At 40.7% G+C, this 16035-nt stretch overlaps 1 protein-coding gene across 2 annotated transcripts in view; it reads left to right on the top strand.

Moving 5' to 3' along the window:
• The window catches only part of CDC42SE2 (CDC42 small effector 2), a 131583-nt gene extending 119060 nt beyond the window's left edge, over positions 1-12523 (top strand). Inside the window, exons 4-6 of one of the 2 annotated variants that reach the window (XM_066272231.1) lie at positions 6157-6258; positions 9101-9206; positions 10141-12523. In XM_066272231.1, coding sequence (XP_066128328.1) covers positions 6157-6258; positions 9101-9199 — 201 coding nt within the window. In that variant the 3' untranslated portion in view covers positions 9200-9206; positions 10141-12523. Of the gene's footprint in view, positions 1-6156; positions 6259-9100; positions 9207-10048 lie in introns of both variants that reach the window. The other variant, XM_066272232.1, reaches the window with a different exon arrangement.
• Positions 12524-16035: the final 3512 nt, after the last annotated feature.

Raw genomic sequence — 16035 nt, 5'->3', positions numbered from 1 at the left:
ATGTTGAACCATCCTTGAGATTCTGGGATGAATCCCACTTGATCATGATGTGTTATTTTTTTAATATGTTGTTGTATTCGGTTTGCCAGTATTTTGTTTAGTATTTTAGCATCTGTATTCATTAGAGATATTGGTCTGTAGTTTTCTTTCTTTGTGCCATCCTTGCCAGGTTTTGGTATGAGGGTTATGTTGGCCTCATAAAATGTGTTTGGAAGTATTGCTTCTTCTTCAATTTTTTGGAAGACTTTGAGTAGAATAGGAACCAAGTCTTCTTTGAATGTTTGATAGAATTCACTAGTATAACCGTCTGGGCCTGGACTTTTATTTTTGGGGAGGTTTTTAATAGTTTTTTTCTATTTCCTCCCTGCTGATTGGTCTGTTTAGGCTTTCTGCTTCTTCATGACTCAGTCTAGGAAGGTTGTATTGTTCTAGGAATTTATCCATTTCTTCTAGATTGTTGTATTTGGTGGCATATAATTTTTCATAGTATTCTACAATAATTCTTTGTATATCTATGATGTCTGTGGTGATCTCTCCTCTTTCATTTTGGATTTTATTTATTTGAGTCCTGTGCCTTTTTTCCTTGGTGAGTCTTGCCAAGGGTTTGTCAATTTTATTGATCTTTTCAAAGAACCAGCTCTTTGTTTTATTGATTTTTTCTATAGTTTTTCTGTTCTCTATTTCATTTATTTCTGCTCTGATTTTTATTATCTCCTTTCTTCGGCTGGTTTTGGGTTGTCTTTGTTCTTTTTCTAGTATTTTAAGGTGTGAAGTTAAGTGGTTTACTTCGGCTCTCTCTTGTTTGTTCATATAGGCCTGAAGTGATATGAACTTTCCTCTTATTACTGCTTTTGCTGCATCCCAGAGATTCTGATATGTCGTATTTTCATTTTCATTTGTCTGTATATATCTTTTGATCTCTGCGCTTATTTCTTCTTTGACCCATTCATTTTTTAGAAGTATGTTGTTTAGTTTCCACATTTCTGCGGGTTTTTCCCCCTCTTTTTTGCAGTTGAATTCTAGTTTCAAGGCTTTATGATCAGAAAATATGCTTGGTACAATTTCAATTTTTCTAAATTTGCTGATATTGTCTTTGTGGCCCAACATATAGTCAATTTTTGAGAATGTTCCATGTACACTAGAGAAAAATGTGTACTCTGTCGCTTTGGGATGAAGTGTCCTGTAGATGTCTATCATATCCAGGTGTTCTAGTGTTTTGTGTAAGGCCACTATATCTTTATTGATTCTCTGTTTGGATGACCGATCTAGAGCTGTCAGCGGTGTATTGAGGTCTCCAAGTATGATTGTATTTTTGTTAGTTTTTGTTTTAAGGTCAATAAGTAGCTGTCTTATATATTTTGGTGCTCCTTGGTTTGGTGCATATATATTAAGGATTGTTATGTCTTCTTGATTCAACTTCCCCTTAATCATTATGAAATGACCATTTTTGTCTCTGAGTACTTTTTCTGTCTTGTAGTCAGCATTATTAGATATAAGTATTGCTACACCTGCTTTTTTTTGGGGTGTTGTTTGCTTGGAGTATTGTTTTCCAGCCTTTCACTTTGAATTTGTTTTTATCCTTGTTGCTTAGATGTGTTTCTTGTAGGCAGCATATAGTTGGATTTTCTTTTTTAATCCATTCTGCTACTCTGTGTCTTTTTATTGGTAAGTTTAATCCATTTACATTTAGTGTAATTATTGACACTTGTGGGTTCCCTACTGCCATTTCATAAATTGCTTTCTGTTAGTTTTGTATCTTGTTTGATTCTTCTCTTTTGTTTTTCTATCATTTGTTTTTGTTTGTTTGTGTTCCATACTTCTTTCCTCTGTTGCTACCTTTTTTAAGTCAAGTGTTTTTGTTGTGGTTTTTTCAAGGGTGGTTACCATTAAGTAATGAAAAGGGTACCTACCATATTCATTGTAGTACCCTATCTTATGAGTATTTCTGCACTTCATCGTCCTTTGCTACTGTTAATCTCCATCCTCTCCCCCCTTTTTTTTCTTTTGTTGTCACAGTTTAAGTTTGGTTTTATTGTGTTCTTGGTGGAGCTGTTACTTGTGGTTTTGTTTTCTTTTGTTCTTTGAATCTGGTTGGAAAACCCCCTTTAGTATTTCCTGGAGTGGGAGCTTTCTGCTGATAAATTCTCTCATCTTTTCTGTATTTGTGAATGTTTTTATATCTCCTTCGTACTTGAAGGATACCTTTGATGGGTATAGTATTCTTGGCTGAAAGTTCCTCTCTTTCAGGGCTTTAAATATTGGGGTCCTCTCTCTTCTAGCTTGTAGAGTTTCTGCTGAGAAATCTGATGATAATCTAATAGGCCTTCCTTTATATGTTGTACTCTTCTTTTCCCTGGCTGCCTTGAGAATTTTTTCTTTGTCATTGGTTTGTGTCATCTTTATTATGATGTGCCTTGGAGTGGGTTTGTTGGGGTTAAGAAAACTCGGTGTTCTGTTTGCTTCTTGAATTTGAGGCTTTAGTTCTTTCCACAGGCTTGGGAAGTTCTCGTCTATTATTTGTTTGAGTATATTCTCCATTCCATTTTCTTTCTCTTCTCCCTCTGATATACCTATTATTCTTATGTTATTCTTTCTCATGGAGTCAGACAATTCCTGTAGGGCTTTCTTGTTTTTTATTATTATTATTTTTTTTTTTTTTTTGTATTTTTCGGAAGCTGGAAATGGGGAGAGACAGTCAAACAGACTCCCGCATGCGCGCGACCGGGATCCACCCGGCACGCCCACCAGGGGGCAATACTCTGCCCCTCCGGGGCGTCACTCTGCCGCGACCAGAGCCACTCTAGCGCCTGGGGCAGAGGCCAAGGAGCTATCCCCAGCACCTGGGCCAGCTTTTTGCTCCAATGGAGCCTTGGCTGTGGGAGGGGAAGAGAGAGACAGAGAGGAAGTAGGGGGGGGTGGAGAAGCAAATGGGCGCTTCTCCTATGTGCCCTGGCCGGGAATCAAACCCGGGTCCCCCGCACGCCAGGCCGACGCTCTACCGCTGAACCAACCGGCCAGGGCCTCGTTTTTTATTATTTTTGAGTCTCTTTCTTCTTCTCTTTGTTGTGCCTCAAGTTGCTTGTCTTCTATTTCACTAATCCTATCTTCTATCTGGGCTGTTCTGTTAGCTAAGCTTGTTACCTCGTTTTTCAGCTCGTGAATTGAGTTTTTCATTTCTGTTTGATTTGTTTTTATAGTTTCAATTTCCTTGGTAATATATTCTTTGTGTTCATTGAGTTGTTTTCTGATCTCCCTATATTGCCTTTCTGTGTTTTCTTGTATATCTCTGAGTATTTTTAAGATTTCTATTTTAAATTCTCTGTCATTTAGCTCCAAGGCTTCCAATATGTTAAGTCTTTTCTCCATAGATTTTTCCACATCTATTTGTGTTACCTCTCTTTCTTTTGTATCCATAATATTCGATTTCCTCTTTCTTACTGGCATCGGAGAGTGGTCTTGTTGATAGCACTAATTAGAATTAATAAAGAGTAAAAAGTAAAAAAAAAAAAAGTAAAACACCCCACAAAAAAAAACAGTAATAATTTATTATTTTTCCCTTTTTTCTTCTCTTTCCCTCCTCTCCCCTCCTCAGGGAAATATCGTGATGACCTGTGAATTATATTATGCTAAATGGAACAAAACTGCCTATAATGGAGGGCCTGATTTGGGGTGAAGAGTTCAAGGGGCAAAAAAAAGGGAGTAGGGACCTACTAAATGCAAAAAAAAAAAAAAGAAGAAGAAAATCTTAGACAAGCATAAGATGATTTGCTTGTAAGTGACGGTCGACTAAGAGATATAATGAGAGGGATAAGAGGGAACCAGAAAAAAGGAGAAAAAAAAGAATAAAGATGAAAAAAATAAAAATAATAAGTAAAAATCTGCTGTATTAAGTGGAGCGAAGACTAAATACAATGGAGACCTTGGGTTGGGAGGAATGGTAGTGAGTTAAAAAGCAATGTAAAAAGTACCCAAATGCCACAAAAATAAACAAACAAACAAAAAAAAAAAACAAAAGCAGAAAAGAAAAATAAAACCAAAAAAAAACCTTGAGTCCCAAATTAACTAATTTGTTCGTGATTGAGGATTAAATGGGAGGAAAAGTAAAATGAGAATAGAAAAAACGAATAGAAAGGAAAAAATAAGAAAAAGAGAAAAACGAAGGAAGAAAAAAAAAAGGAAGAGAAAAAAACAAAATAAAGCAAAACAAAAAAAAAAAAAGGAGAGAGTGAGAGTTAAGTGTTTTAGAGTATAACCTTAAAGGAGGTTGAGGATGAAGAAAAGAAATAAAATGAAACACTCATGGGTAGTGTAGTTCAAGAAAAGGGAAGCATAAGATGGACAGAGAATAAAAGGACCGAGGTGGAGGAGATAGAAATAATAATAATAAAGGCAATAAGATAGAAGAAACAAACAACAACAAAAAAAAAAAATTAGTGGAACAAGTTGTAAAGTCTGTGGATTTTTCTTGATTTTGAGAGGTTAACTTCTTCCTTTTTCTTTTCTCTCCCTCTTCCTGGTCAGTGACTCTGTACCCCAGGCTCTGCCCCTGTGTCACTCTTAGGTAGAGATTTGCAGTTGATGGGATTCTATGGCAATGTCATATAATTGGCTTTAGTCTTGCTGGTAGTCAAGGCTTGTTGGCTTTTGCAGGGTCCAACGATGAGAGAGTTTGCTTTCCTGGAGTCTCTCTCCTAGTCCCCCCTTCCTGAAATAGCAGCCTGGTGATCCAGCTATAAGGCTGCTACTGCTTCTGCCTGGGGAGTAAGAGGCTCAAAGAGCTAGGAAATCCCCACTCTATCCCCACTCAGCGCAAGGCTTTGGGAAAGGCTCTGGCAGTCAGAGCCTCCAGTGTAATCAGGCAGGGCTGGGAGTCAATTGTTGTCAAGGTGACTGTTCAGCGCCTAGCATTCAGTTGGACCACTCAACCCAGGCTTTCCACACTTTGTACCCTGTTTTGGCTGGGAAGAAGAGGCACTAGTCTCTGCTTGCGACTAGTGTAGTATAGATCTTATTATCTGCCAAGTCCCTCTTGTTAGCGTTTATCCCTGAATATGGAGGCTCTATCAATCAGAGGTTGCCCCCGCCCCTTTAGCGAGAGGCACTAAAAAATATCATGCCTCTTGTCTTGGATCGCTGAACTGAGAGAGATCTTATCAATTAGAGCCCCGTGGGTGCGCAGATTTCATGGGTTAAGCTAATTTCAGTGATTGGGTCTGCAGCTGTGTTCCCGAAGGTATTTCAGGCTGCCTGCGCGCCCCTCCCCCAACGCTTGATTGTTAGCTTGAATGGCTGGGTGAGGTGCCCCGCCCACAGAGAGAATCTTCCAAGTAGGAAAGACTGCCCTGGCGCCTCTCCCGCTCGCCCCGCCGCTGGTGGCTGGGGTGCACCGGGCGCAGGATAATGGGCCACCCTGGGTGTGCAGGCCAGTAGGGCGCTCTGGGCGTGTGGTATGCCCAGGGCATGCACGCGAATGGGGTGCTCTGGGCACCGGTGGCTGGGGACTCTCACTCGCAGTGCGCGGGCCGCTGGGAACGCTAGCGGTGCTCGCTCTGCGACCGGACCGCGGCACCAGGCACGCGCTGACGGCTGCTTGCAGCGCTTAGGCTGCTGCTCCCTGAGTGTGGGCCGACTCACCACAGGCGCACTCCCTCCGCGGCTTGAATGAACGTCCCTGCAGTAGTTAGCTTCCTCCACACCCTCGTCTCTCAAATTCAAGTGATAACAGTCCTTTCGCTTTCAGTTAGTGTGGAACTCCGGAATGCTCCGAGGATAAATTTTTCTGTTTCTAGTTGATAAATTTGTTGTGATTTTGGGTAGATCTGTCGGACGTGCTGCTCACGGCGCCATTTTCGTGACGTCACTATTTGTCTCATTTTTTAAAAAAACAACAAAACTTAAATGGTGATTATACTAATATGGTGATGGCCAAAGCTAGAACAAATCATCTATTTTAAGTTCTAAACAATAACCTATTATTTTGCTTTACTAGTTTTTGTGCATATATTCTCTTGGGGGTTTTCTCATAAGAAGTAAGTGTGGTAGTCCAAGATTCAGGTATTTTTGTGTCCTCGGGAAATTTTTATTATTAGTATACATCCATCAGAATAAGATTTTTGTTAACAAGATCATTTTTAACATAATGTTCTCATACTTTAGAAAAGGCGTCGTCGGATTGACCGAAGTATGATTGGAGAGCCAACGAACTTTGTGCACACAGCTCACGTAGGCTCAGGAGACCTGTTCAGTGGAATGAATTCAGTAAGTATGTTGGTGGACATGCAGATAAGGCCTTTGGGGCATAGTTATGAAATCCATGTCACAGGTGTGTATGTGTTTTTAATGTTATACTGTGCTAGATGACTTTGTAGACATTTATTATAAATACATAATGACAGCATAGAAGAGGATAAAATGGACAAATGAGAAATTAATTGCACACCTGATTTGCCAAGTTAGGTGCTTATTTCTCTTTTAGGTGCTGAACTCTTTGTGGTACCTTTTCCTGAATACATTAAAGGATTTGGCAGGAAGCTAGGAAGAACCAGATGTAAAAAAAGAGACCTATTTGCTGTCTTTTACAGGGATTCCAGCAAATTTCACATTAGACTTTAAATTTAATCAGCTGAACTCTTTTATTGGTTGATTTTATCTAAGAGAAAAAGAGAGTGCAGTATAATGGAGCACTACCGAATGAGTTGTTTTTATTTTGTTTTTTTTTAAATCAGGGCTCTGCCTCACTTTTGCTCTGATATAGCCACTAAGTATGGAGAAGCCTCTTTAAGGTAAACAGATGTGTAAATGAGCCCTAAAGCGTTTCGAACTGGGAAGTCTGTAGGCTTTATAAACACAAAATTATCCCTTGTATACACTCACTCACTGGGCTGCATTAACAAAAGGCTTAAGAGAACAGAGGCTATTAAAATAGGTGAGTATCTTGGAAACAGCAAACAAGTCTGTCAGTTCAGTTACTGGGTGAGCAACGGGGTGTCACCTGCACCTTTGGTGACAGAAGCAGCTGGTTGGTTTTAAATCTGTAGGACAAGTGCTTTGATTCACTCTAGTGTAGAAGGGTCAGGTTGCTGTCAGTGTAATGCTGCATCCACATGACGTGAAAGACTACATGGGACCCGGTGACTGTTAGCACAGAGACGTATAATGCATGGTTTCAGACTTAATGTATGTGACGAATGTTAGCATCTTTCTTATCAACAAAATGTCCTCTCCAGTTCAGGTTTTTAAAAACTTGAACTATATAGGACAAATTAGATGTCTAGTAGATGGTATTTACGTTTCAAGTCTTGTTTCTGCACAGTTCAGAACTTCCTTTAAGATTCCTACCCGGCATTTTGTCCCTGTGGAAAGGCCTGTGATGGTGTGCGTGCGCACTGTAGGCAGAACCCAGACAGGCTCTTGCACGGCTCCCACATCTCACTCCCTGCGCAAGGCCACAGGCCCTCAGGGAGGCTTGCTAAAGCCTCCAGGAAGCCTTTTCTGCTTACTGAAGTAGAATTTTTATGAATTATTTTAGCTCTTTTAGAACTAAATAAGCTTTTCATAGTCATTGCTTATATTAGTTTGTTGCTGTCCTTAAAGCCATATATACAGGCCCTCAGCTCCGAATTCTTGTTAGACTGGTTATTGTGAAATCTATTCCCCAATTATTATGGATAGTTCTGATTTGTAGAAGCCTGATTTGCTGAGAAAATTCTGTTTTGTCCAGTAATAGTACAGATAAGACAAAACCACAAATAGACATGCTATTCATCCAAGGAAGTAAGTTGGTTTGTTTTAATAACTACACAGCTAGCATTAGGTCCCTGACTCAATGCATAGGAACCAGCCACGCCATGTTGGGTTATTGGCTAGTCTGATGACTTATGGTCTCTTCCCCTCAATGCACTGTGCTTTCCAAGACCACCTTCCATACTAAGTTCTTGCTATAAACGTTTTCTGTGACCCTTCTTATAGTTGAGTCCTACTGTGTTAATATACTATAGTGACCACAGTCACCCTATACAGTCAACCCACATCCTTTAGTTTGAAATTGAAGAATTTACTTTTGGAGGAAAAAGAATCTACATGGCATCCTGCAAAAATATATTATTTTTAAATAGACCTAAAATATCTACACTGCTCACAAAAATTAGGGGATACTTTATCGCTTCGTATTCATTTTGAAATATCCCCTAATTTTTGTGAAAAGTATATAAAAGCTGACTTATGGAAGGTGCTGGGACTCTTCACAGCTAGGCCTTCACCTCCTGTGGCTTGGTTTTCTATTGATAGTTGTCCTGCCCAGTTCTCACTCTCTCCAGACTGCTCCCCATCGCTGCGAGCGAGACAAGGGGTGACGACACTCAGCACGTCACAGCTTGTTTCAGCAGAGGGGGAAATACCCGATGTTTATACCTCTCAGTCTATTAGGAAATAAATAGCCTAGTACTGTGGTTAGGGGACAGATTGTGTTAAGCATTTTACCAATAAGAAGCTTGATACTTACAGAGGATAAAGAGTTCACCCAGAGTTGCCAGAGTAATAAATAAATCTGGACTAGAGTCCAAGTCTTTTGATGCTTAGACTCTCTTTAGTTTATCAGACTATTTTAAGAATATATCAAGTATGTAACTTTATCACATGGACTTGTAAAAATTATCTTTGGCTGGTTCAATTTTATTTAAACTTGTTTTTGTTTCTGACTCTATTTTAAGTAATTGAAGTGATCATATATGAGGTGTATGTAAATTAAGATACTTGAGGAACTGAAAGTAGATTTGTATACTTTTGACTTCTTTTGAAATGTTACTGAGTGCCTTGTGAATGACAAAAATAAATTTTTGTACTGGGGAAGTAGGCAATGTAGGGGGAGGGAGTTGTGGCAAGAAATTGCTTTCATTAGTAGCCTTACTATTTGCCTTCATAATTAGAAAAATTTAAGTCTTCAAAATTTTTATTCTAAAATTTTATGTCTTTAAAAATCTTACTTTTTTTTTTTCTATAAAAAGTGCCCTTCTGAAAAAAAGTAGCCAAAATGTTGAGGCAAGAAATCACTTAGTTGCATTGGTATTAGCTCCTGACTCTGTGCTGTTCTTGTCTGGTGTAGGTTAGCTCCATCCAGAACCAGATGCAGTCCAAGGGCGGTTACGGGGGAGCCATGTCCGCTGGGGTGCAGATGCAGCTGGTGGACACAAAGGCGGGATAGCCCCTCAGTAAGTACCTCCAGCTCAGGTGGGCCACGCCCTCCCGCCGAGGCGCAGCTGTCCTTAAGTCTTGACCCTTGAACAACAGGGATTTGAACTGTGGGGGGCCGCTGTGCCAGAATTGTTTTCACTAAATACTTTAAACGTATTTTCTCTTTGTTATGACTTAGTAACATGTTCTTTTCTCTAGCTAACTTTATTGCAAGAATACAGTACCTATAGGGTGGAGCGAAAGGAGGCTTACAGTTGTGTGTACAGGAACCATCCGAACAACTGTATACCTCCTTTTGCTGCCCACTCTGTAATAATACACAGAACATGCATCTGGCAGCTGTTACCGCTAAGGCTTCTGGTTCACAGCGGGCTGGTAGTGAAGTTTTGAAGGAGTCAAAGTTATACACAACTTTTCAACTGTGTGGGGGTGTGGGGAGTGTAGAGGTCAGTGTTCCCAACCCTACTTTGTTCAAGGGTCAGCTGTATTTTGTCCTTTTTTAAAAAATTGTGAACAAAAGGCAAAAATATTTTACCTGGCTGTTTCATGTGAGAGTCCTGGGCATTCCTGCAGTTTGAGTATTGGCTTTTGATTGCTCTTTTTCCTTGGGAAGAACTTTAGAGAATTAAGATGTCTGCTCCGGAGGCTTTGACTGAGATTCTAGTGACAAGATGGCACTTTTGTGTCCTTTAAGCAAGAGTGAAAGTATTAATTTGGGTATTGATACTGTGCAGGATTCCATGTGTAGTGAAATAATTTTATATTTAACACTATGCTCTTGATAAATCTTTATCAGTTTTTAAAACTGATGAACCCCTAGAGTGTAAAAATAATTTGGATTTTTCTTTTGGTTTTGTAGGTCATTATGAATGTGTTTTCTCTTTTCATTATTCTTTAATATTTTTTGTCACGATTGCTTTTCTTTTCTTTTCTTTTCAATTACAAAAAAAGAAGTATGATGGCGTCTTATCCATGCTGGTGTGAGTCCTCCAGTGAGACGCTCCTGTTCGCCAAGGAAGCTGCTGTGGACGCCTGCATTTCCTTCAGGGGCACATATGCCTTTGGACTCATCTTTAGATTGTGGCTTAAATTTCAATTTTTATCAACGTGGATCTGATCTTAGCATGATCTTTTTTGTGAATGCTAGCACTATTTTCCTTTTTTTTTTTCCATTTTAAACATTTCTCTTTCCACCTGCCTTATGATTTTATTGGTAACCAAGGACCTGCTATTATTTGTTAATTTGTCACCATTTATGTATATTTGGGAGGTGTGAGAACCACAAGCACAATGGTCATTTTTATTCAATAGAAACTTCAGCAGAGTAGATGTCTGCATGCTTTATGATGTGCTGCGTGCGGGGCCCACGGGCCAGTGAGAGTTGGTAGCTGTAGTGCCCAAACACCTTGTCCACACAAAGGAGACTGCAGCTTATTAGAAATGGGACTTTTTGGTCTGTTTAGTTAGAATTATAGTAACAGGAAGTTTGCATTACTAAGGCCTTCGTTCTGTTGTAAATGTTCACTATATTTATTTGAGTGCAAGGACCCCTGAGTGTAAGTGGGCTTGTCCTGTTGTGGGAATGCCCCCTCCCACAGGGAGTTGTTAGGAGTTGTTCATTTCTTTGAGCACTCACACTCTTCTACTTGTTTTGATTTTATGTTTAATGTTACGGTGTCCAGTAGCAGTTTGTTGAATTGTGGCCTCTCCTGCTAGCAGCAGACTTCGAGTCAGTGGCCTTCCTTCCTGGTCTGCCTACTTTGGGCGGTGGGGGTTGCCGTTGAACCAGTCCGCTGGTAACTGTGTAGATGTGGTGAGAAAATCTTTGTGTCAGTTCCAAAATATGTTTATTCTTCAAACTGCATTTCAGATATATCTCTAAGTGCTTCTTCTTCTCCATAATGGTGTGGCATTCAGCCAGTAAATAGTTTGCATTCTTATTAAAATGTAAACCCTTGACCAGTTCAGCCCTAGCTAACTACATGTGGTTGAGTTAACATTTCATGCAACAAAGGGGACTTCATTGACAACTAAGGAATGAGGTAATTGAAAGTGATCACTTTCTTTTTTAATTTCTTTCCCCTCATCTTACTCCCAAGTTCTTGTGAAAAGGAAACTGAATAAATACTAGTTCTTGCAGGCAGAACGGGAGAGCATTTCTCCCCAGTTCTCGGGGGTTTGGCTTATGTGGCACAGGACCGCACTCTCTCGAGCCTCCCCTGCTACACACACAGCCTTCCTCAGTGTCGGCCTCCAACAGAGGGTTTGTCAGGGAAAACCATTATGCTTAGTAGTAAAATCAGGCATTTTGCAGTTAAACTTGAATTCATCTGGTGTCTTAGTTCAATGTGTGGCTCTTACGTTCTGGAATTTACCAGAGAGCAGGGGGCACTGCCATGTGCCAGGTCTTAAAAAGATGGACTGGATTTTCTTGACTTTGTCAACATTGGTGCCATTTAGTCTACTTTGACTCTAAAAATGAGTACAATTTTGATACTTGTCATGTCACTCCTGGAACAACAATACAGGGAACCATGGTCCCTTTTTCCTGATTTGATTAGATTTTCCAGTTGCTGTCTGTTCTGCTTCTCATGGACCAAATACCTGGTGCGCTGGAGTGAGTCTCCATGCCAAGCCTGAGGCTGTGCCGCCAGCGTCTCCGTCACAGCTGCCACCTGCACAGGGGCACTTGCTGAGGAAGGTGCGGTAAATTCAAGAGGAAAATTACCGAAAAATCTAAGATGTTAACCTGACACAGATCTTTCAGAAGATGTGGAGATACTGTGAATGTGGAGGGGGGCAGCTTGCCAACGTTCATCGGTGGGACTGTAAATGCTGGGAGGTCATCTGGTTCCAATGTATCTCGCTTTAAAATTGAAGCTCATTAAATAAATAGAATAGACTCTTAGTACTGTGTTGAAATACATGCTGGTAACTCTTAAGCAAGGGAAGCTGAATGAAGGTTTAACTAGTGATCTGAATTCTGTTATCAGTGACCTGTATTCTATAAAGCAGGTGCTTAGTTGTGATCTAGGCGTGAGGTGGAGCCAATGAGCGTCCAGTGGGTAGACACTCCGGTGGGCCTTTAAACATAGAGAATATATTAGCTTTTCTTTTATTAAATTATAGCAGTTTCATTATAGAGAGCAATTTTGCCTTGATTTTGTTTAAAATGACTTCTCTCAGCACCCAAAAGATGAAATTGACATATTTTTATAATATAAGCTTACTTTTTTTTTTGTACATGGTGTTCATTCATGAATAAAGTGAGTTCAGTGTTTGCTTGTAGGTATTAAAAAAAGAAAGTACTGATTCAATAAATGTTTTCTTTCAATCCTGGATTGGTTTTTCCTTCAGTTTAGTTTTTTTCTTTCAAGGAATTACTTACCAAAATTAACTTAGAGCACCCTTTTAGCATTCTTATATTTTCAGTTGACTTGGGTCATGAAGAAATAATTTATCAATTTTCACTTTAAAAGAGTATTTAAGGCCCTGGCCGGTTGGCTCAGCGGTAGAGCGTCGGCCTAGCGTGCGGAGGACCCGGGTTCGATTCCCGGCCAGGGCACACAGGAGAAGCGCCCATTTGCTTCTCCACCCCTCCGCCGCGCCTTCCTCTCTGTCTCTCTCTTCCCCTCCCGCAGCCAAGGCTCCATTGGAGCAAAGATGGCCCGGGCGGCGCTAGAGTGGCTCTGGTCGCAACATGGTGACGCCCAGGATGGGCAGAGCATCGCCCCCTGGTGGGCAGAGCGTCGCCCCATGGTGGGCGTGCCGGGTGGATCCTGGTCGGGCGCATGCGGGAGTCTGTCTGACTGTCTCTCCCTGTTTCCAGCTTCAGAAATATAAAAATAAATAAATAAATAAATAAATAAATGAGTATTTAAATTTCTAAACTTGTAAACTTTAAATTTATAATTTAACAAATGACTAGTCAAAATGATCCTTAGATGTTTAGAAGTGGGACTTGTTATTTATTTATTTATTTATTTATTTTTCATTTCTAGAGAGGAGAGAGACAGAGGGAGAGAGAGAGACAGGGAGAGAGAAGAGAGAGAGACAGAGAGAGAAGGGGGGGAGGAGCAGGAAGCATTAACTCCCATATGTGCCTTGACTAGGCAAGCCTAGGGTTTCGAACTGGCGACCTCAGCATTTCCAGGTCGACGCTTTATCCACTGTGCCACCACAGGTCAGGCTGGACTTGTTATTTAAATATCCCTTTTCTCCAAATTTTCATTGCCTACCAACATCACAAATGATTTTAAACGAATTAATCAAATACCTCCTCAGTTTTCCATGCTGAAGCATTTTGTTCTCACAGTGTATATAGGATTTAAGTAAGTTTAAAGTTAAGAATTCTGTTTCTTAGCCATACTAGCCACATTTCAAGTGCTTAATAGCTTCATGTAGCTGACAGACATCATTAAAGACAGTTATGGAACATTTCCATCATCACAGAAAGTTTAGGCAGGTTCAAGTTCACTCTTAAAATAATTTAGGACAGTGGTTCCCCATCAAGGCAGTTTTGTCCTCAGGGAACATTTGATAGTGTCTGGAAATACTATCAACCAACTAGTGTTGGTTGTCATAACTTGAAGAAGAGGTGCTGACACCTGGTGGGGGTAGAAACCAGGGAGCTGCTCGTACCTGTGGCACACAGCACAGCCTCTGCGACAAAGGTTTAGCCAGCCCCAAGTGTCATAGTGGTAACACCTGAGAAACCCTTGTTTCAGAACAAAGAGAACCTATATACTCATCAAGTACATCCTGTTAGAGTGGTCATATGTTGAGACCAGGCCAGGAGGGTTTTGGCTGTGTCATGATAATTGCCAGATAATACTCTAAAATAGAAAAACTGATGAGAAAAATATTAGAAGAGTATTTCAAAATTTTATCATAATTTTTTACCTCATGGCCAAAGACGCTGAAAGGATATTGGGTTAAGGTAACGTTCTTTGTAAGTTAGTAAAACACTTGTTAGTCCTGATTAAGAAGGAAAGAGATACATGAAGAAACTACTATTTGTGTATCAGGAGCTCTGTTCTGGACAACACATGTTTTCCAGTGACTTGCATAAAATGTGGAAGAAGGGCTCATCAGGCAAGCACAAAAAGTAGGCCCCAAAATAGTGTCAGAGATAGTCTGGAATTTGCTGACACTGATGAAAACGCAAACATCTACACACTGATACAGACAAGAAGGGAAACCTATCCTTCTGGGCGGGCACACTGGAAAGCAAACAATTGAAATTGTTCACTGTCTCCCTGCAGATGATCCAGTCCAGCGGTTCTCAACCTGTGGGTTGCAACCCCGGTGGGGGTCACGACCCACAGGTTGAGAACCGCTGATCCAGTGAGAGAACCTCAACCATTTAATGATGCGTCTGAGGTTTTACATTTTGGCACTTTAGCCTTTAGATTTTCTGATGTTCCCAAGACTGCAGTTTTGTTTTTAAAGTGCTTTCTACCAGACACATGCAACCTCTGGGCTCCTTTTGATCTTTATCTACAATACATTTTAACCTTATCATCTTAAACATTTTCTACCTGGCTTGTCTTTGATGCTTAGAAGAAAAATACTTGTACTCGAAAAAGTTACTTCCTGAATAAGAAGATCCAGATGTTTGACCTGAGACCTCAGCAGTTGCTGAGAGTGGTGACCTTGATACTGAAGGAGGACGGTGTCAGTTCCACTGGAAGGTAAGAGCAGGAGAGTGAAGCTAGCATCTGGTTCAAAGCGCCCATTTTCTCTTGTAAATCCAAGTTCCAGACTTCACTAAAGCTTTCACAGCTCACCAACTCCCATGTGCTCAGTGGCTTTAGACAGATGGATAGCTGCCGTGGGCCCAGAACGGAGACCTAGGCACAGGTTTTTATTTTTGCTCTGTGAAGGAGCAGCAAATGAAATACTTCTTTAAAATCTTCAGAACTTCAGCCTGACCAGGTAGTGGCGCAGTGCATAGAGTGTCGGACTGGGACGCAGAGGACCCAGGTTCGAAACCCTGAGGTCTCCAGTTTAATCAATGAACAACTAAGGAGCCGCAATGAAGAATTGATAGTTCTCTCCCTTCCTGTCTTGTCTGCCCTCTCTGTCTGTCACAAAAATAAATAAATAAAAATAAAGATCTTCAGAGCTTCACCCTTAAGTTCTTCATTTCATGCATCTAAACATTCAACCTTTGAATGTGCCTTTCAAATATTTGGACTCAATCCTTTACCTCAGACCCTCATCCTGTGCCAGGAGCCCCCAGGGTTCATAGTGCACTCTCGCTATCAGGTGCACCATACTTGGTCAGTGTCAGAAAAACAGTTGAGTTGCTTTTTGGGTTTCTTTAAAAGTCATTCTCACTTTTCAGAAATAGCCTAAAGAGTAGGTAAGAAATCACTGCTTTTGGCCCTATCACTGGGCTCAGGGCTCCCTACTTGGGGGGGGGGTGTCTCTGCACTGAACTTCTCTCCAGTTTTCTATAATATCTATCAGCTTGTACCATGAAACATTTTCACAAATGTGTGTAGGTTTTGCTTTAAATTTTGCTGCTTGCACAGTGTGTTACTCTGTTCAGGTTACAACAAAGTATCCCAGACTGGGCAGCTTATAAACAGAAAGTTATTTTTCATGGTTTGAGGTGGCAGAAGTTCGAAATGTGGGTACCAGCATGGTTAGGTAAGGCCACAGACCTCACACCTCAGGGCAGAAGGGATGGGATAAGGCACCAGTCCCATCATGAGTGACACCCTCTTGGCTGAAGTACTTCCCAATACCATCTCCTTTGGGAATTAGGATTTCAAAATGAATTCTGGGGGATGGAAACATGTAGACTAGAGCACAAAGGATAGAAATGAGTGGGTCCCT

Source organism: Saccopteryx bilineata, chromosome 4 (genome assembly GCF_036850765.1).
Source record: "Saccopteryx bilineata isolate mSacBil1 chromosome 4, mSacBil1_pri_phased_curated, whole genome shotgun sequence".
In the NCBI taxonomy this organism is placed as follows: domain Eukaryota; kingdom Metazoa; phylum Chordata; class Mammalia; order Chiroptera; family Emballonuridae; genus Saccopteryx; species Saccopteryx bilineata.
The sequence above is the reverse complement of the archived record's forward strand: the minus strand, read 5'-3'. Positions and strand labels throughout refer to the sequence as shown.